The sequence below is a fragment of the Tachysurus vachellii genome, chromosome 11 (assembly GCF_030014155.1).
Source record: "Tachysurus vachellii isolate PV-2020 chromosome 11, HZAU_Pvac_v1, whole genome shotgun sequence".
NCBI classification, from domain to species: domain Eukaryota; kingdom Metazoa; phylum Chordata; class Actinopteri; order Siluriformes; family Bagridae; genus Tachysurus; species Tachysurus vachellii.
In genome coordinates this window covers 27414963-27432462 of record NC_083470.1, presented here as the reverse complement: position 1 = coordinate 27432462, position 17500 = coordinate 27414963, and the positions used below count along the sequence as shown (strand labels likewise).

At 40.8% G+C, this 17500-nt stretch overlaps 3 protein-coding genes across 3 annotated transcripts in view; all 3 read right to left on the bottom strand.

Moving 5' to 3' along the window:
* The window catches only part of c7a (complement component 7a), a 9718-nt gene extending 9717 nt beyond the window's left edge, over nt 1 (bottom strand). Inside the window, exon 1 of the mRNA XM_060882063.1 lies at nt 1. This exon is cut by the window's left edge and continues 89 nt beyond it. The gene's annotated coding sequence lies outside the window, so the exon portion shown is untranslated.
* A 2353-nt stretch (nt 2-2354) lies between these two features.
* Nucleotides 2355-9828, bottom strand: plcxd3 (phosphatidylinositol-specific phospholipase C, X domain containing 3). Its single transcript, XM_060882352.1, has 3 exons — nt 9584-9828; nt 5763-6471; nt 2355-4791 (listed from the first exon to the last, which is right to left on the bottom strand). Exons 1-3 carry the CDS (start codon nt 9684-9686, stop codon nt 4632-4634), a joined length of 972 nt encoding a protein of 323 aa, XP_060738335.1. The 5' UTR covers nt 9687-9828; the 3' UTR covers nt 2355-4631.
* Nucleotides 9829-10774: 946 nt separating this feature from the next.
* oxct1a (3-oxoacid CoA transferase 1a) overlaps nt 10775-17500 on the bottom strand; it is a 19132-nt gene continuing 12406 nt past the window's right edge. The window contains exons 13-17 of the mRNA XM_060881921.1: nt 16962-17037; nt 12166-12255; nt 12004-12084; nt 11373-11474; nt 10775-11137 (exon numbers count right to left, since the gene is read on the bottom strand). Of these exons, the coding sequence (XP_060737904.1) occupies nt 11102-11137; nt 11373-11474; nt 12004-12084; nt 12166-12255; nt 16962-17037 (385 nt within the window). The 3' untranslated portion in view covers nt 10775-11101. The remainder of the gene's footprint in view (nt 11138-11372; nt 11475-12003; nt 12085-12165; nt 12256-16961; nt 17038-17500) is intronic.

Here is a 17500-nt window from a genome sequence, read left to right as displayed (position 1 = left end):
GTTCCTCCTCCACAAAAGCACATTCCTTTGGTTGGAGTGTTGGGGACTACTTATTGCTTCCAGAGAAATAATAATTTCATGAGAATTGTTTGTCTTTGCATTGCTGTGTGTGTGTGTGTGTGTGTGTGTGTGTGTGTGTGTGTGTGTGTTATATTACTGTATTACCGAGTCAGATGTTACTAACAGCTTGACAATAATCGGTTCACTGGGAAACTTAATTATGTTTTAATTATTCAGATGAGCTCCTATATGGAAGATGTGTGTGTGTGCGAGTGTGTGTGCATGTGTGTGTGAGTGTGTGTATGTGTGTGTGTTGTTTTTGGACCGCTTACATAATAGCCTGTGTAAAAACCTAAGAAAAAATTAAACAGAGCATATGCTTTTACTTTCTGGTATCGAAGCTGGTGTGTGTGTGCACACTTACTCAGCTAACACACACACACACACACTTTTATATACACAGTATTATACAAAACTACAACAATAACAACTGTAACACTAACACTACAACACTGCAACACTAACACAACAACACTACAACACTGTAACACAACAACACTACAACACTAACACTACAACACTAACACTACAACACTACAACGCTGTAACACTACAACACTACAACACTAACACTACAACACTACAACGCTGTAACACTACAACACTAACACTACAACACTACAACACTGTAACACTACAACACTACAACACTAACACTACAACACTACAACGCTGTAACACTACAACACTAACACTACAACACTACAACACTGTAACACTACAACACTAACACTACAACACTACAACACTGTAACACTACAACACTACAACACTAACACTACAACACTACAACACTGTAACACTACAACACTGTAACACTACAACACTAACACTACAACACTAACACTACAACACTGTAACACTACAACACTACAACACTAACACTACAACACTGTAACACTACAACACTAACACTACAACACTGTAACACTACAACACTACAACACTGTAACACTACAACACTGTAACACTACAACACTACAACACTGTAACACTACAACACTAACACTACAACACTAACACTACAACACTGTAACACAACAACTCTCCTTTCCTCTCTCTCACCCGTGTGTGATTTGATGTTTTATTCTTTTTCTGTAATTGCACCTAAGACTGTTTCAAATGATTTGATCATATAGATTTTCTTCTTTTGTATAAATACATGTTTTTTGTAGTTGAGTATTTAAGAGAACACTCTAAAGGACACACATTAGCTCAGTTTATGTTGTTTCTATAATATTCTGCAGTTCCCATAATGCGGATCCAGGGGGATTACGAGTGATTTAAAGACGAGATTACTGTGGAATGCGCTCACTACACGAGGGGTCACGACTTCATGTGGGAGCACTTAACAGCTCCATAGTTTATTCCTCCCCTCAGGGTTATAGAACAGTTTATCTTTTGGGGATATTGATGTAAACCATAATGAGGGTGGGGATAATGTTTAGGATAATCTCTTTAGGATAAAGTATAACAGCAGGCAGTAGAATCAAATATTCAGTCCCAAGTCTCACTTCAATGTTATCTGATTTTTTTTTCTGAATTCAGAACGAACCTTTCAGATAAAAACAGTTTGTGTTTCTGGTCACAAAACATATTTTTATATCCCTGATTCATTTGGACTGAGTTTCCTATAGCCTCTGATCTAAGGCTAAGTGTTAGGGTCAAGGGTTAAGAGTTAGCAATCAAGACTATTATGATATTGGATGATTTACAACAGTGAATTTCTCATAACATTAAAATACTACATATTACATATTAAATAACATTTATGTCCTTGGTCCTCTTCAGTTCTTTATGGCTAATGAGAAAAGAGCTTCTGCATCAGGTCGGGCTTCGAACAGTCACCTCTTATAGTCTGAGAAAGAATGTGAAAACAAAACTGGCTGCCAAAAGGCATAATACAGCTGCACGTCCTTACTGTTTCTGCCAACTTTGAATTGCTGTAATTCAAGAAAATGTGGAATGAGGCCATGATGGACTATTATGTGTGTTCTAAACAAAACCAATCTGCATGACCACTGAACAATTTGCCTTTGATGCTGGCATTTATTTAAATGAAGGTTTGTTTGCATTTCAATAGAACCCAGATGTTTTTACTTTGATTTTATGTTTTTTTTTATCCTTGCAAAAATCCTGCTAGCATGTGTTATGCTAACACTAGCATTTGTTAATTGTTGCTTATTTGTGCATTGTTTAAAATGTATGTTTAAAATAATTAAAAGTATAGTCTGAGAACAGTCTATTGATAATTGTGTTTGGAGGGGAAATAAACAGCAAGACAATCTCAAAACTGCATTATTTACATTTATATTTATTTACACCAGATACATAAGCATTCACTTATTATTGAATGTTCATTTTAACACCTACAAATTTACATTACATTACATAAATTACAAATAAGTGTCAAATTTTGACTCCTGCAGTAACATGCAGTATAACACTCAAACAACACCTGACGATCATCCACACACTGACATCTTGAGTGATTGTCATTACATCATATACAGATATATAATGCACATTTGTTAAATGTTAAATGAGTTGCAGTTTTCAGCTGTTCCATTTGGATGAATGATTCCGAACAAACGGAGTAATTACAGAAAATCTAAATAATAAACTCCATAATAAAAGAAATTAGAAAAAGGGCAGAGGTTTAGACATTGTTTATAATGAACACATGGGACCAGATATGACCTACGGGGTAAGGGTCAACAGGGGCAGTCTAGATTGGGAATGGTGGTAGTAGACTTAAGCTCTTGTAGAGGGAACTTGTCACCTTGGGTAGCAAGTTGGACGTTTTCATTAGAAGTTAGAATATAGTCTTGGATGAAGAGATGGATCAGGGGTAGCAGACTTGGATAGTAGAATAGAGGACTATTGATTAGTGGACAAGGAGCCTTGGTTAGATAGCAGTCTTTGGCAGGGACCAGCAGTTTGTGTTAGAAAATTAGTAGCTTTGGTCATGGGAATAGTAAATCAAGCAAGTGATTTCTGTCCCAGTCCCAAGCCTGGATAAATAGAGAGGGTTGCATCAGGAAGGGCATCTGGTATAAAACGTGCCAAACTTAAAGATGCAAGTTTTCATCGTGAATTCTATGAAGGTAATTTTGAGAGAGTAGAGGAAGGTGAAAGATGATTTGCTGTGGCAAACCCTAAAGGGAAAAGTAGAAAGAAGAAGAAGGGGTCATGGGAATAGCAGCCTTAGATAGTGGGAACCCAGTCTTTATTAGGGGATTAGTAGACTTGATTCAGGGGTCAACGATAGGGGTTAGCAGTCTCAGTTGATGTGGGAGATGTCTTGGTTAGGGGACTAAATGTCTCGGTTGGGGAATCAGTATGGTAATGGTACTAGTAGGCGTGGTTAGGGATGTAGCAGTCATGGTTAAGGGACATTGTAGTCATTAAAAGGGAGAAGAAGACTAGCAGTTTTGGATGGAGGTAACAGTCTTGGATGGGGGATGAGCTTTAACACTGAAAATCAGCCAGGATATACTGCATTATCAAATATGAAATTAAATATAAAACTGTACCAAATATCATTTTAGCAACATTTTAGCATATCACACTGTGATAATAAAATCTCAGAATAGATATATTGTTAATACTATGCTAAAGAGATAGAAAAAAAATAATGACATCAAACCACAAAAAATCCACAAAAATAATGACATCAAACCACATTTCCAGGTGCATTACATTCCTCGAAATATGTTAAAAAATGTAAAAAACCCTGAATAAAGAGGTGTAAATAAATGATCGGTAAGCTGTTAGCAGATAGTTTGATGCAATGATATCAGCAGAGTAATACGATTATATCACTAAACATTTAATACTGAAGTATAACCTGATGTTTTTGGCATGAAAGATAATTCAGATCATTTTGGACAGAATTTACAGATCATCATACACAATACCAGCACTACAGCAGTTAAACCTACTACCATCACATTCACCAAACACACAACATTTATTCACTGTGAAATGCATTAGTATGAAACTGATCTGAAGCTAATGCACTATTTATTAATGCTGCAGATGGTAAAGTAAAATAATGCTTATAATAATAATTCATTTCCATCATTGCAGTCCAAACCAGACACACAGTAGGCATGTACCAATATTACACAATTATATCATGACAGAGTAAATCACACCTCTACTATTAACTGTTCATAGCATTCAGAGACACTGATCTGTTTTATATTCGCTCTCATCCAAGAAACACAATGAAATCATTATCTTCTCAGAGAGCAAAAGTGACGATGTTCCTTCAAATCTGTCCAAAATACAGACCTACAGATGACCTTCCTTGTGTTGTGAAAGTAACTTTATCTCCACTAGCTAGGCTCCTCCTGATGGCTGTGCTGTTTCAAAGTCTCTATGATAACAAAATTGTGGGTGTGAAATTTAAAGATATGTCAACAAGTACACATTATTCCTGTCTTGCGAATTTCAGAAATTCATGCCCTTCTTTTTTATTAGCCCTAAAAACCACAGAGGAAGGCGATGGTTTTAAAACAGAAACTAGAACAGGAAAAGAATAAGTGCAATTTGAAGGCAGGGCTTCAGGTGGCATCTTCTTCATCATCTTCGCCAAGATAATAATTAAGAGTAATAACAGCACTTATGAAATCGCCAAGCTCCACAAAATCAGCCGTGATAATGTTAACACCACTTTCGCCTGGACGCTGAGACCGAATCCACTGCATCATCCCTGGAAGAGCTCTGTGAAAAAAACATAGAAAAATCAGCTAGAGTAGCAGTCTGAGATAATGGGGTAACAGTTTGAGATAATGGGGTAGCAGTTTGAGATAATGGGGTAGCAGTCTGAGATAATGGGGTAGTAGTCTGAGATAAAGGGGTAACAGTCTGAGATAATGCGGTAGCAGTCTGAGATAATGGGGTAACAGTCTGAGATAATGGGGTAGCAGTCTCACTTAAAGGGGTGGCAGTCTCACTTAAAGGGGTGGCAGTCTCACTTAAAGGGGTGGCAGTCTCACTTAAAGGGGTGGCAGTCTCAGTTAATGGAGTAGCAGTCTGAGATAATGGGGTAGCAGTCTGAGATAATGGGGTAACAGTCTGAGATAATGTGGTAGAGTCTGAGATAATGGGGTAACAGTCTGATTTAATGGGGTAGCAGTCTTGCTTAATGGGGTAGCAGTCTCAGTTAATCAGATAGCAGTCTCAGTTAATGGGGTAACAGTCTGAGATAATGGGGTAGCAGTCTGAGATAATGGGGTGGCAGTCTCAGTTAATGGGGTAGCAGTCTGAGATAATGGGGTAACAGTCTAAGATAATGGGGTGGCAGTCTCAGTTAATGGAGTAGCAGTCTGAGATAATGGGGTGGCAGTCTGAGATAATGGGGTGGCAGTCTCAGTTAATGGGGTAGCAGTCTGAGATAATGGGGTAACAGTCTGAGATAATGTGGTAGAGTCTGAGATAATGGGGTAACAGTCTGATTTAATGGGGTAGCAGTCTTGCTTAATGGGGTAGCAGTCTCAGTTAATCAGATAGCAGTCTCAGTTAATGGGGTAACAGTCTGAGATAATGGGGTAGAAAATTTTAAAATAGTTACCTTTCCCCTTATGCCTTGTCACATAAGCACTCAGTTACTCTAAATCAATCATCTAAGTCAACAGGTGATGTTGACTTTGGACATGGGATGCATTGTAAATAATGTAATCCTCCTTGCCTACCTCTCTGTGATGGTCTCTCTAAGTCCACTGGTGACTCCTTTCATCACTGTGCTCGCTTTAGGTGTCAGAACAACCTGGGAAACAAAAAATGTCCCTTTCCGTCTGCGCTCGGTCAATGACATCTGGAGGAACTGAATGAGTTTTTCTGGGTCAGTGGTGTTGGCCCATGGAGATGGCATCATCTGACCCGGCCATAGAAATGGCACCTCCAGGGCCATCGGGCTGTGATAAAACACCAACACCTGGTACTCTTTCTCCCATAAATACTTCAGACTCACTTCCTCAGCAAAAACCACGGGACAGAGACGATCTCCAAACACAGTGTGAAGCATCTGAACCAACTTTTCATGATGCAGGTTCTGCACACCGTAAAAATGATTAAAGTCCAAAAAGACAATTTCACGAGCATGGGAGGAGAGAAAAGCACTGATCTGTTCCAAACCTTCACGTACTGTGGCACTAAAGAGCCCATGGGCAAAGTACAGCTCATTTTCAGGATCTCGGGGTTTAGTAGAGATACGAAGGTCAAAAAAACGAATCCCAGCCTCTAACTGGCTGGAAAAGTTCATGGTTTGCGTTGCGAGCCACTTCCTCATCAGCTTTTTAGCCACAGCTCCAAAAACTGAGACAAAATTCTGCACCGTTTCGGGTTGTTCAGGTCCAACAGGAGATGCTTCATCAATGTAAAAGCTGAAAGAGTCATGGGATCCTGCAGGAGGTGAGGAATGTTAACAATTTAGGGAATGTTTGATTTCTGTTTGGTCCTAACTATAAATCACCCTAAACTCATGACCCTAACAGTCCTCAGTGCCTTACAGCAAACCCATCCTTAATCTTTAGTCTTTATTCTATCTTATCTCCCCAAGAACAAAACTATTCTGCCACTTCCACTTTCTAACCTATGGCAAACTAGCATTATCCATATGGATTAGCACAAACTAGCATTATCCCTGTGGATTAGCACAAACTAGCATTATCCCTATGGATTAGCACAAACTAGCATTATCCCTATGGATTAGCACAAACTAGAATTATCCCTATGATAACCCTAACCATAAACCCTAGCCTACTTTGGCCCCTTAATGATTTTCCATATCTCTAACATAGACTTGCATTTTTCTTACAGAATCCTCAAGTCCTTATTTCAACATATAAGCCTTAGCCTTAACCTCAACCGACCCCTAACCTTTGTCTTTCACTCTAACACTTGATGCAAGTATAGCATATCCATAGGTCCTTACAATAGCTTGTCAACCTAAACGTATCCCCTTCCCCAATCCCATACGGTACTTTAGCCCCTACCATTTGTCACTCACCCTAACCCTAAGCCTTCATCAAGGTTCATACACTAAACAATAACTCTAATTCTAACGCTAATCTTTAGCTGCTAGCCCTGTCTACTAGAAATTAATCAAATCAAATTAACTCAATAAACCTGTTTGAATTTCATTCCAATCTAATTAACAGATGCCCCGCCCCTTTTCGGTGTTCTACCGAAATCCAACTGTTTGATATTTAAACAAAATAGTTTATTCCTCTTGTCTGATTTATTGCAATAAGCTATAAATAAATGTTATTAATAATAAAGACCAGTTGCTCAGAGGAAAACAGGTTGGAGGCCACTGGACTAAACCCACAACTCAAGTCTGTTCTCCACTTTACATTCTGACTTCAGTCTCTTACCGAGTGTAACACATTGACCTCCATGTAAATCAATATACAAAATGAATTTATAATATTATGTAATATAATTATTATTCACAGCAGCTAGTCTGAAGGCAGTCAGTAGAACAGTGAGGTGATTTTGCTGCCTCTCAGAGACTTATACTGATTATTCTAACAATAACACTGATTTGTGGACAACTGAACACTGAGGCTGATGATTAGAACAGAGAATGAAACATCATTATATGGCTGCAGTGTAGAAAAACACGCTAAATGACATTTAAACTATACAGGAATCCAAACCCTCATGGGATTTGACTAAATCTTAAATGAAACAGAATACAATATTCTTAATGAGTCATTTCTGATTAAATTAACTAACATTTAAAATTTTGGACCCCATCAGAACCTCATGTCTCATGTGAGGCAGGTAAAGACGAGGCATCAAATGACTCAAACCAGACCTTTCAGCATCATGACTGTGCAAATTTCATCCTGCAGTCATTTAATCGACTCATTTACCGTCGGGGATGCAGCCGGATTCTGAGTGAAAGTGCAGGATTAGAGGATCAGCAGTGGGACAGAGGAAGTGAATGAACCCTTACACTCTGTTCATGTCTGTTCTGTACAGTTAATGTGGAAAGTTAGTGTTTGACTGGTGTTAAAAAACAGCTGGTGTGTGTAAATGATTCTATTAGTAGTGTTTAATACTATCGTGGGAAATATCTTTATAAACAGTGTGTGTGTGTGTATGTGTGTGTGTGTGTGTGTGGTATACACTAACAATGTTCTAACAACAGATCAATCAACAGAACGAATTGTTATGATGATGTTTATCAGACAGTCCAAATCTCACCTATTACATCACAGATAGGGGCGGAGCTAAACTGGGAGAAAAGAGGTTTGAGCAACATTCTGTGTAACTAGTTGATTTTTCTTGTTAAAATAAACACTGTACATCTAAACTGTAAATTTACTGTAAACTCTTTTGGGTGCTGTTTGATTTGGGACGTTATAACAGACACCTGAGTTTGTTTCTCATCAGTTCAGTGAGCTCTGATTAGTTAAAGACATATTTGTTATTAATAGCTTGTAGATGGTGAGTTAGTATCATTTATCATACAATACATGTAGAATTTGTCTTTTATTTGCTGTGTGTTATAATTGTTATTTAAAGAAATGTAGCAATAATTTTTTTTATATATATTTTTCAGTCACACACTCACCTACACACACACACATACACACACACACACAAACACACACACACACACACACACAAACACACACACCCTCCTCCAGTAGTCTTTGAGAAAAAAACAGAAAACTCATTAGACGTTAGACATCTGAGCTGCTGCATGAGCTCATCATTTGCGCTGGCGCGCGCACACACACACACACACACACACACACACACACACACAGGTTCTCCTCTTGTGTTCTTGGCCCTGAAGCAACAAGTGTCATCTCATATCTTTTTTTTTTCACCTTTAATAGAACACACACACACACACACACACACACACACACACACACACAACTATAGAATATATTATCAGTAATACCCAAGATGACGTAATAAAATAAGTTTAAGTAGATTATACTATAAATAATCAGCCTGCTCCTGTTAGATTGCACGTGCATCACTTTTCTCCTCCGTTCACGTACATTTTAGGATATTTTTTGTCGTCCATTCGCATGACGCTGCAGATATTTTTTCCTCCTCGTCCATGCAGACACACACGTCGTTTCTTACATTTCTATTGCATTTTTATCTATTACCTTATTACTCTTTTCATCACCCCTCCCTCTGTTCACGTGCAACACCACCACGCTTTCGGCTTCTCATCTTCTTTTACTCTCTCTCTCTCTCTCTGTCTGTTTCTCTCTCTTTCTCTCTCTGTCTGTCTCTCTCCATGTCTCCATCTCTCTCTCTTTCTCCATCTTTTTCTCTCTCTCTATCTCTCCATCTCTCTCTGTCTGTCTGTCTCTCTCTCTCTCCATCTCTCTCTCACTCTCTCTCTCCATCTCTCTCTCTCTCTCTCTCTCACACACACACACACACACACACACACACACATTTTGGCACTGCATCCCATCCCTTTCTCCCTAAATGCACCATGTATTATCTCAGGCTGGATCATCATATGTCTCACCCGGTATGGCGAGGTTGGTGAGCGGAAGCGCGTGCAGGTTAGCGGGCAGGTTTGCCATCCAGTCCGCGTGGCGCAGCTCCCCTTTACCGTGAGACGAAGCCATGAACGCTCAGAACAGCAAAACTCTCAGTACGGTGTCTGTAACGGCGTCTCGTCGTTCTGTCCGTCTCTCATCCTCTCTCCTAACGCTCACGATGTACATCCGCCTCACCACACCCTCCCTCTCTCTCTCTCTCTCTCTCTCTCTCTCTGTGTGTGTGTGACTCTCTCTCTCTCTCTCTCTCTCTCTCTCTCTCTCTCTCTCTGTGTGTGTGACTCTCCCTCTCTCTCTCTCTCTCTCTCTCTCTGTGTGTGTGTGACTCTCTCTCTCTCTCTCTCTCTCTCTCTCTGTGTGTGTGTGACTCTCTCTCTCTCTCTCTCTCTCTCTCTCTCTCTCTCTCTGTGTGTGTGTGACTCTCTCTCTCTCTCTCTCTCTCTCTCTCTCTCTCTCTGTGTGTGTCTCTGTGTGTGTGTCTCTTTCTGTGTGTGTGTGTCTCTCTCTGTGTGTGTCTCTGTGTGTGTGTGTGTCTCTCTCTATCTGTGTGTGTCTCTCTCTCTCCCTCTTTGTGTGTCTCTGTGTGTGTGTGTGTCTCTCTCTATCTGTGTGTCTCTCTCTCTCCCTCTGTGTGTGTCTCTGTGTGTGTGTGTCTCTCTCTCTATCTGTGTGTGTCTCTCTCTATCTGTGTGTGTCTCTCTCTATCTGTGCGTCTCTCTCTGTCTCTCTCTCAGTGTGTGTCTGTCTCTCTCTCTCCCTCCCTCTCTCTCTCTCTCTCTCTCTCTCTCTCTCTCTCTCCCTCCCTCCCTCTCTGTGTGTATCCCTCTCTCTGTGTGTCACTCTCTCTGTCTCTCTCTGTCTCTCTCTCTCTCTGCCTCTGTGTGTGTGTCTCTCTCTCTGTCTCTCTATCTGTGTGTGTGTGTCACTCTCTCTCTCCCTGTGTTTGTCTCTCTATCTGTCTCTCTATGTGTGTGTCTCTCTCTCTCTGTGTGTGTCTCTCTCTCTCTCTCTCTCTGTGCGTGTGTGTCTCTCTCTCGTTCATAAATGGAGGGCACAGGAACAAAATAATGCGCAGGGTCACAGAAGGAAAAAAATATCTCAGATGGGCTTAAATAAATAAATAAATAAAGACATATATAAATAAGACAGAACTCTGATTCCTGTACATCAGTAACATTTATTATAAGCTGCAGATTTTTGACAAAACACTGATAATCACACCTGTCATCATCATCATCATCATCAGCAGCAGCAGCAACATATTATTATTATTATTATTATTATTATTATTATTATTATTATTATTATTATGAGCTTGAAATGACAGACAGTTAAAAATCTTTACATTTGTTTGCTTTTCTCAGTAACCGACTGCATGAACTACTGCACATTTTAATTTTCTCTATTAATCCTTAATTCACTCCTTCATTTTTCAGACAAACTTGTGTGTGTGTGTGTGTGTGTGTGTGAGTGTGTGTGTGTGTTCAGATCTGCTGCATGGGCTTCAGGTCAGCAGAAACCTGTAGAGGAGAACAGAGAGATGTTAGCTGCAGTGTGCTCAGCTCACAGGTTCTCACACTCAGCTCCAGAACCTTCTTTATTAAGATGATCCATATTTATTATTGAGTCATTATAATTATTATCCTGTTTGTAGAGAGTAAATGGGAGAAGGAGGAGGAGGAGGAGGAAGAGTATAAGAGTGAGAGAGGGGTGTGGGTATGATTAACACTGCATTTCCCAGCATGCATCACTCACCTCAAAATCAGTTCCTGTACACTCCCTGATGTCATCAGGTGTAAGCTCCTCCCACACCTCAATCAGAGTCAGTCCTTTATCCTTATCCACATCAAACACAGCCTGAGAACACAGAGCACACGGAGCTTTAGAGCGTGACGTCCATGTTAAAGTCGTGTGTTTGTGTTCATTTCAACTCAAATGTGAGATGATTTAAGTCAGAGTTCAGCCAGTTGACCAACAATAAGGAAAACATGAAAGCATCAGAGTCATGCTAATGCTAGCACCATGCTTGCACACTCACACACACACACACACACACACATACAAACACACGGCCATGTGCAGAGTAACTAATGCTATTAGCTCTGATTTGATTGGAAGAAACACAGAGACAAATCTGATCATTGTCTCTACTTTTCTGTGTGTGTGTGTGTGTGTGTGTTGCTTTTATAATGTGTACACTAGAACGTATATTTATATATGTTAGGTTTAAATGTTAATGTGAGCTGTAGCATATGCTAACTTGTATAATGTATCCAGACAGTTATACAGTGTAAATAAATCTATTAAGTGGGCGTGGCCTGTTTGTGTGCTTATTGCAGTGTTTTTTCTGAGAGAATAAACAGGAAGTGACATCACCACACCTCACCTTCTCAGTGATGATGCGATCCACACAATGTTTTCCAGTCAGGGGCAGACTGCACTTGTCCAGGATCTTGTGTTTCCCTCCCTGAGATCACAGAAACAATCTCAATCACAATCACAAACACGCTGGTTATAACTGGTTGCCATGGAAACCTTCCTCCCCCACCTTGGCCGAGTGTTCCATCGTCACCACCACTTTAGTCCCAGCGCTGGCCACCAGATCCATTGCTCCTCCCATTCCCTTCACCATCTTACCCTGAAACACACACACCAACACCCATGACAGGTCATGACCAATTAAAAGAACTTTGAAAAGACTGAATAATAATAATAATAATAATAATAATAATAATAATAATAATAATAATAATAATAATAATAATAATAATAATAATAATAATAATAATGCCCATCTGGCTTCGTGTGTATTATTATTATACATGATTTCAGTTCACCGTGACCCAGTGCACCAACCCTGAGCCCATACTACCGACATTCTCCAGGCACCAGTTCTATGTGAAATTTGTTAAGAACACAGCAGAACTCCCACCACTAGTGTCCTGAGTCCAAGCTGTATGTCCCCACTGAACACCGTCACCGTCCCACTCTGTCTCAGGATGTGTGGAGGACCATGTAAGCCAGCCAAACTTGTGCCCAATCCAGTAATCAGTTCCCCATAGTGGGTGTGTGTTTGTGTGTATGTTTTTGTCTGTGTGTGTACATGTGTATGTTTGTGTGTGTGTGTACATTTGTGTGTGTGTGTGTGTGTGTGTGTATGTACATGTGTGTGTGTGTGTGCATGTGTGTGTGTGTGTACGTGTGTGTGTGTACATGTGTGTGTACGTGTGTATGTACATGTGTGTGTGTGTGTACGTGTGTGTGTGTACATGTGTGTGTACGTGTGTGTGTGTGTACATGGGTACATTTGTGTGTGTGTGTATGTACATGTGTGTACATGTGTGTGTGTGTGTGTACGTGTGTGTGTGTGTACATGTGTGTACATGTGTACATGTGTGTACATGTGTGTGTGTGTACGTGTGTGTGTATGTACATGTATGTGTGTGTGTACATGTGTGTGTGTGTGTGTACATGTGTGTGTGTATGTGTGTACGTGTGTGTGTGTGTGTACATATGTACATTTGTGTGTGTGTGTATGTACATGTGTGTACATGTGTGTGTGTGTGTGTGTGTACATGTGTGTGTGTGTGTGTACATGTGTGTACGTGTGTGTGTACATGTGTGTGTACATTTGTATGTGGGTGTATGTACATGTGTGTACATGTGTGTACGTGTGTGTACATGTGTGTACGTGTGTGTACATGTGTGTGTACATATGTACATTTGTGTGTGTGTATGTACATGTGTACATGTGTGTGTGTGTGTGTGTGTATACATGTGTGTACGTGTGTGTACATGTGTGTGTGTACATTTGTATGTGTGTGTATGTACATGTGTGTACATGTGTGTGTGTGTACATGTGTGTACGTGTGTGTGTGTGTGTACGTGTGTGTGTGTGTGTGACAAACTACAGTGAATGATGGAATATTTCAGAAGGACAGAAAGACAAAAGAGAGAGATTTAGATTTTTTAATGGAAACATTTTCTTCAGCCGACATGCAGAATGCTGCTGAGAGCGTTTCCATGACAACAAATCAAATATTTCCCCTCGGCCACTCCACTCGTTTTTCTCCACGAGAACCACACCACAAAATTATCACCCTTCAATCTGAGCTGTTTCCTTAGCTGCTCTTCGGCTGTCCTCCTCACACACACACACACACACACACACATCACTTTGCTAATTTAGTTTCCTAGACAACTGCCAAAGGTCATACGGCTGGTGTGTATGAACACTAAACAGTAGTAAAACACTTAAGAGCCAAAGCCAAGCTGGTATTTTAAAGGTCACAAACCCTAAAACAATTAAATGACATCATCAAAAATTGACATTCGCACACATGCACAAAATGACATAATACTTGTCACAGGTTACCATGGATACGGTAGTGTTGTTCATTGTAGTACACAGATTCTATAACCACAATAAAACCTGAGATATCTAAACGGAGATCTGTAGAACAAACTCCACAGGATTCTGGAGGAAAACTGAGGTCACCTGCTACACTGGAGCTTCTAAAGTCTGGTCACATTTATAGCTGCTCTGTTGTGTAATGATGTGAGAACACAAGAGCTGCAGTGAAGACACCAGAACCATGACGCAGATCTGTCTAATCACTGATCTCCCTGTTATAACAGAACAATGAAACAGCATCTATCTCAAAGCTCAGTGTGTGTGTGTGTGTGTGAGAAATCAATAAAGAAACAGATGGAGAAAAGTCAGTTAATCTCTTAATCATTTCATTTAAACACTTACAGCTGCAGGACTTTTGGGGTTTGTCTCTAACAGCTTTACACATCTAGCTTTGCAACTTCTTTACAAAATAGCTGAAGCTCAGTCAGACTGGATGGAAATCGTCTGTGAACAGCGATTTGTCTCACCACAGATTCTCAATTGGATTTAGGTCTGGACTTTGACTGGGCCGCTCTAACACATGAATAAGCTTTGATCTAAACCACTCCATTGTAGCTCTGACTGTATGTTTAGGGTCATTGTCTTGCTGGAAGGTGAAGCTCCGCCCCAGTCTCAAGTCTTTTACAGACTCTAACAGGTTTTCATTTAAGATTGTCCTGTATTTGTCTCCATCCATCTTCCCATTGACTCTGACCAGCTTCCCTGCTGAAGAAAAGCATCCCCACAACATGATGCTGCCACCACCATGTTTCACTGTGAACACGGTGTGTTCAGGGTGATGTGCAGTGTTAGGTTTCTGTCTTACACTGGTCTCATCTGACCAGAGCACCTTCTCCCACATGCTTGCTGTGTCCCCCACATGGGATTTCTTATGGCTTTCTTTCAACAATGGCTTTCTCCTTGCAGCTCTTCCATAAAGACCAGATCTGTGGAGTTCACGACTAATAGTTGTCCTGTGGACAAATTCTCCCACCTGAGCTGTGGATCTCTGCAGCTCCTCCAGAGTTACCATGGGCCTCTCGGCTTCTTCTCTGATTAATGCTCTCCTCACACGGCCTCAGTTTAGGTGGACGTCCGTGTCTTGGTAGGCTTGCAGTCGTGCTCATACTCTTTCCATTGCAGGATGACGGATCGTACATCATGCTCCGTGAGATGTTCAAGGCTTGGGATATTAATTTATAACCATAAACCTACTTTAAACTTCTCCACAACTTTATCCCTGACCTGTCTGGTGTGTTCTTTGGTCTTCATGATGCTGTTTGTTCACTAATGTTCTCTAACACACTTCTGTGGGCTTCACAGAACAGCTGTATTTATACTGAGATTAAATTACACACAGGTGACTATTTACTCATTAAGGGACTTCTGAAGGCAGGATGTTAGTTAGGGGTATCAGAGTAAAGGGGGATGAATATAAATGCACACCACACTCAGATATTTAGTAAAAAAAAATTGGACACCATTTAGAATTTTCATTCCACATCACAATTATGTGCCACTTTTTTTTCAAGTTCATTCAACACTACAGGGGAGCAGGGAAACATTTTGTGGGTGTGTGTGCTGAGTGTGTGTGTGTGTGTGCTGAGACTGTGTGTGTGTGCGCTGAGTCTGTGTGTGTGTGTGCGCTGAGTCTGTGTGTGTGTGTGTGTCTGTGCTGAGTCTGTGTGTGTGTGTGTGTGTGTGTGCTGAGCCTGTGTGTGTGTGCTGAGTCTGTGTGTGTGTGTGTGTGTGTGTGTGTGTGCTGAGTCTGTGTGTTAGGGTTAGGGTAAGGTGAGTGTGTGTGTGTGTGCTGAGTCTGTGTGTGTGCGCGCTGAGTCTGTGTGTGCTGATGTGTGTGTGTGTGCTGAGTCTGTGTGTGTGTGTGTGCTGAGTCTGTGTGTGTGTGTGTGTGTGTACGCTGAGTCTGTGTGTGTGTGTGTGTGTGTGTGCTGAGTCTGTGTGTGTGTGTGTGTTGAGTGTGTGTGTGCTGAGTCTGTGTGTGTGCTGAGTCTGTGTGTGTGCTGAGTCTGTGTGCTGAGTCTGTGTGTGTGTGCTGAGTCTGTGTGTGTGTGCTGAGTCTGTGTGTGTGTGCTGAGTCTGTGTGTGTGTGTGTGTGTGCTGAGTCTGTGTGTGTGCTGAGTCTGTGTGTGCTGATGTGTGTGTGTGTGTGTGTGTGTGTGTGTGTGTGAGAGAGCGAGAGTGATTGTTTGCCATTACTAAAGCACTCCCACCCAGAGTGACACTCATCTTAGACTCACAAATATTAACCGTATTTTATTATAAGTTATGTGTGTGTGTATGTGTATATGTGTGTATGTGTATATGTATGTGTGTGTGTGTATGTATGTGTGTATGTGTATATGTGTGTATGTGTATATGTGTGTATGTGTATATGTATGTGTGTATGTATGTGTGTATGTGTATATGTATGTGTGTGTGTGTATGTATGTGATAAATAACCTTCAGCAGCTCGATCAGTGCAGTGTGGAGCCAAGGAGACATCCATCAGTGCCAACACAGCTATAAATATCCACTGTGTGTGTGTGTGTGTGTGTGTGTGTGTGTGTGTGTGTGTGTGTGTGTCACCCTCAACAACAAGCAGAAAAAAATCTTCTCTAAGTTTCATCTGCAATATTACACACACACACACACACACACACACACACACACACACACACACACACACACACACCCCCAAAGCTGTGTAAATGCAGATAAATCAGTCAAGTGTGTGTGTGTGTGTGTGTGTGTGTGTGTGTGTGTGTGTGTGTGTGTGTGTGTGTATATAGTGTGCTAGCTGCACAAACTATGGAAGCTAACCCCAGTGTGATTACTGTACTGCAGGGTTAAAGATAACACAAGGACAATTTTAATGGCATTCTGTGACACGCCGTAACAGGCAATGATGCGTCATTAGATTTTACAGTCATTACAACACAATAATCACTTACGGGGATCATCCAGTTCGCCAAGTCTCCATATCTGGACACCTGCATCGCTCCTAACATCGTCAGGTTGATGTGTCCTCTGTAACACACACACACACACACATTACTGCACATTAGCTTGTCCCTGAATGTTCTTCACACTACAGCAGGTCTAAACTATCGGTCTGATTTAGTTCAGTTTAAATGATTTAGAACATTTACCAACTCACACTGTCTCAAAGCAGCTTTACAGAAATATAGAAACAGAATAAAATGTTTACATTTAAAAATAAGTTTCTATCTCTAACATTTATCCATAATGATCAAGTCTGAGGTGACGGTGGCAAGTGAGATAGGAACAACATACTGTAGATTGGCAACAATGGAATTCTAGAGTGGCAAGAAGATCTGAGAAGTGGAAAAGTCACGAGAAACTAGAACATCTCCAAGAATTACATGCAAGGTGTTTGACAGAAGCCCTTATCCATAGTGACTCATACATGTTGAGGGCTTTGCTCTATGCCCAGCAGTCCAACATCTTCAGCACAGAGCTACTTCCCAAG

Bases quoted from the DNA above. Each gene is read 5' to 3' on its own strand.
- plcxd3 (XM_060882352.1), bottom strand. From the start codon at position 9,686: ATGGCTTCGTCTCACGGTAAAGGGGAGCTGCGCCACGCGGACTGGATG. The intron at 6,472-9,583 runs GTGAGACATATG...CACCTCCTGCAG, and splicing joins CACCAACCTCGCCATACCGG to GATCCCATGACTCTTTCAGC. The intron at 4,792-5,762 runs GTAGGCAAGGAG...TTTTTTTCACAG, and splicing joins AGAGAGACCATCACAGAGAG to AGCTCTTCCAGGGATGATGC.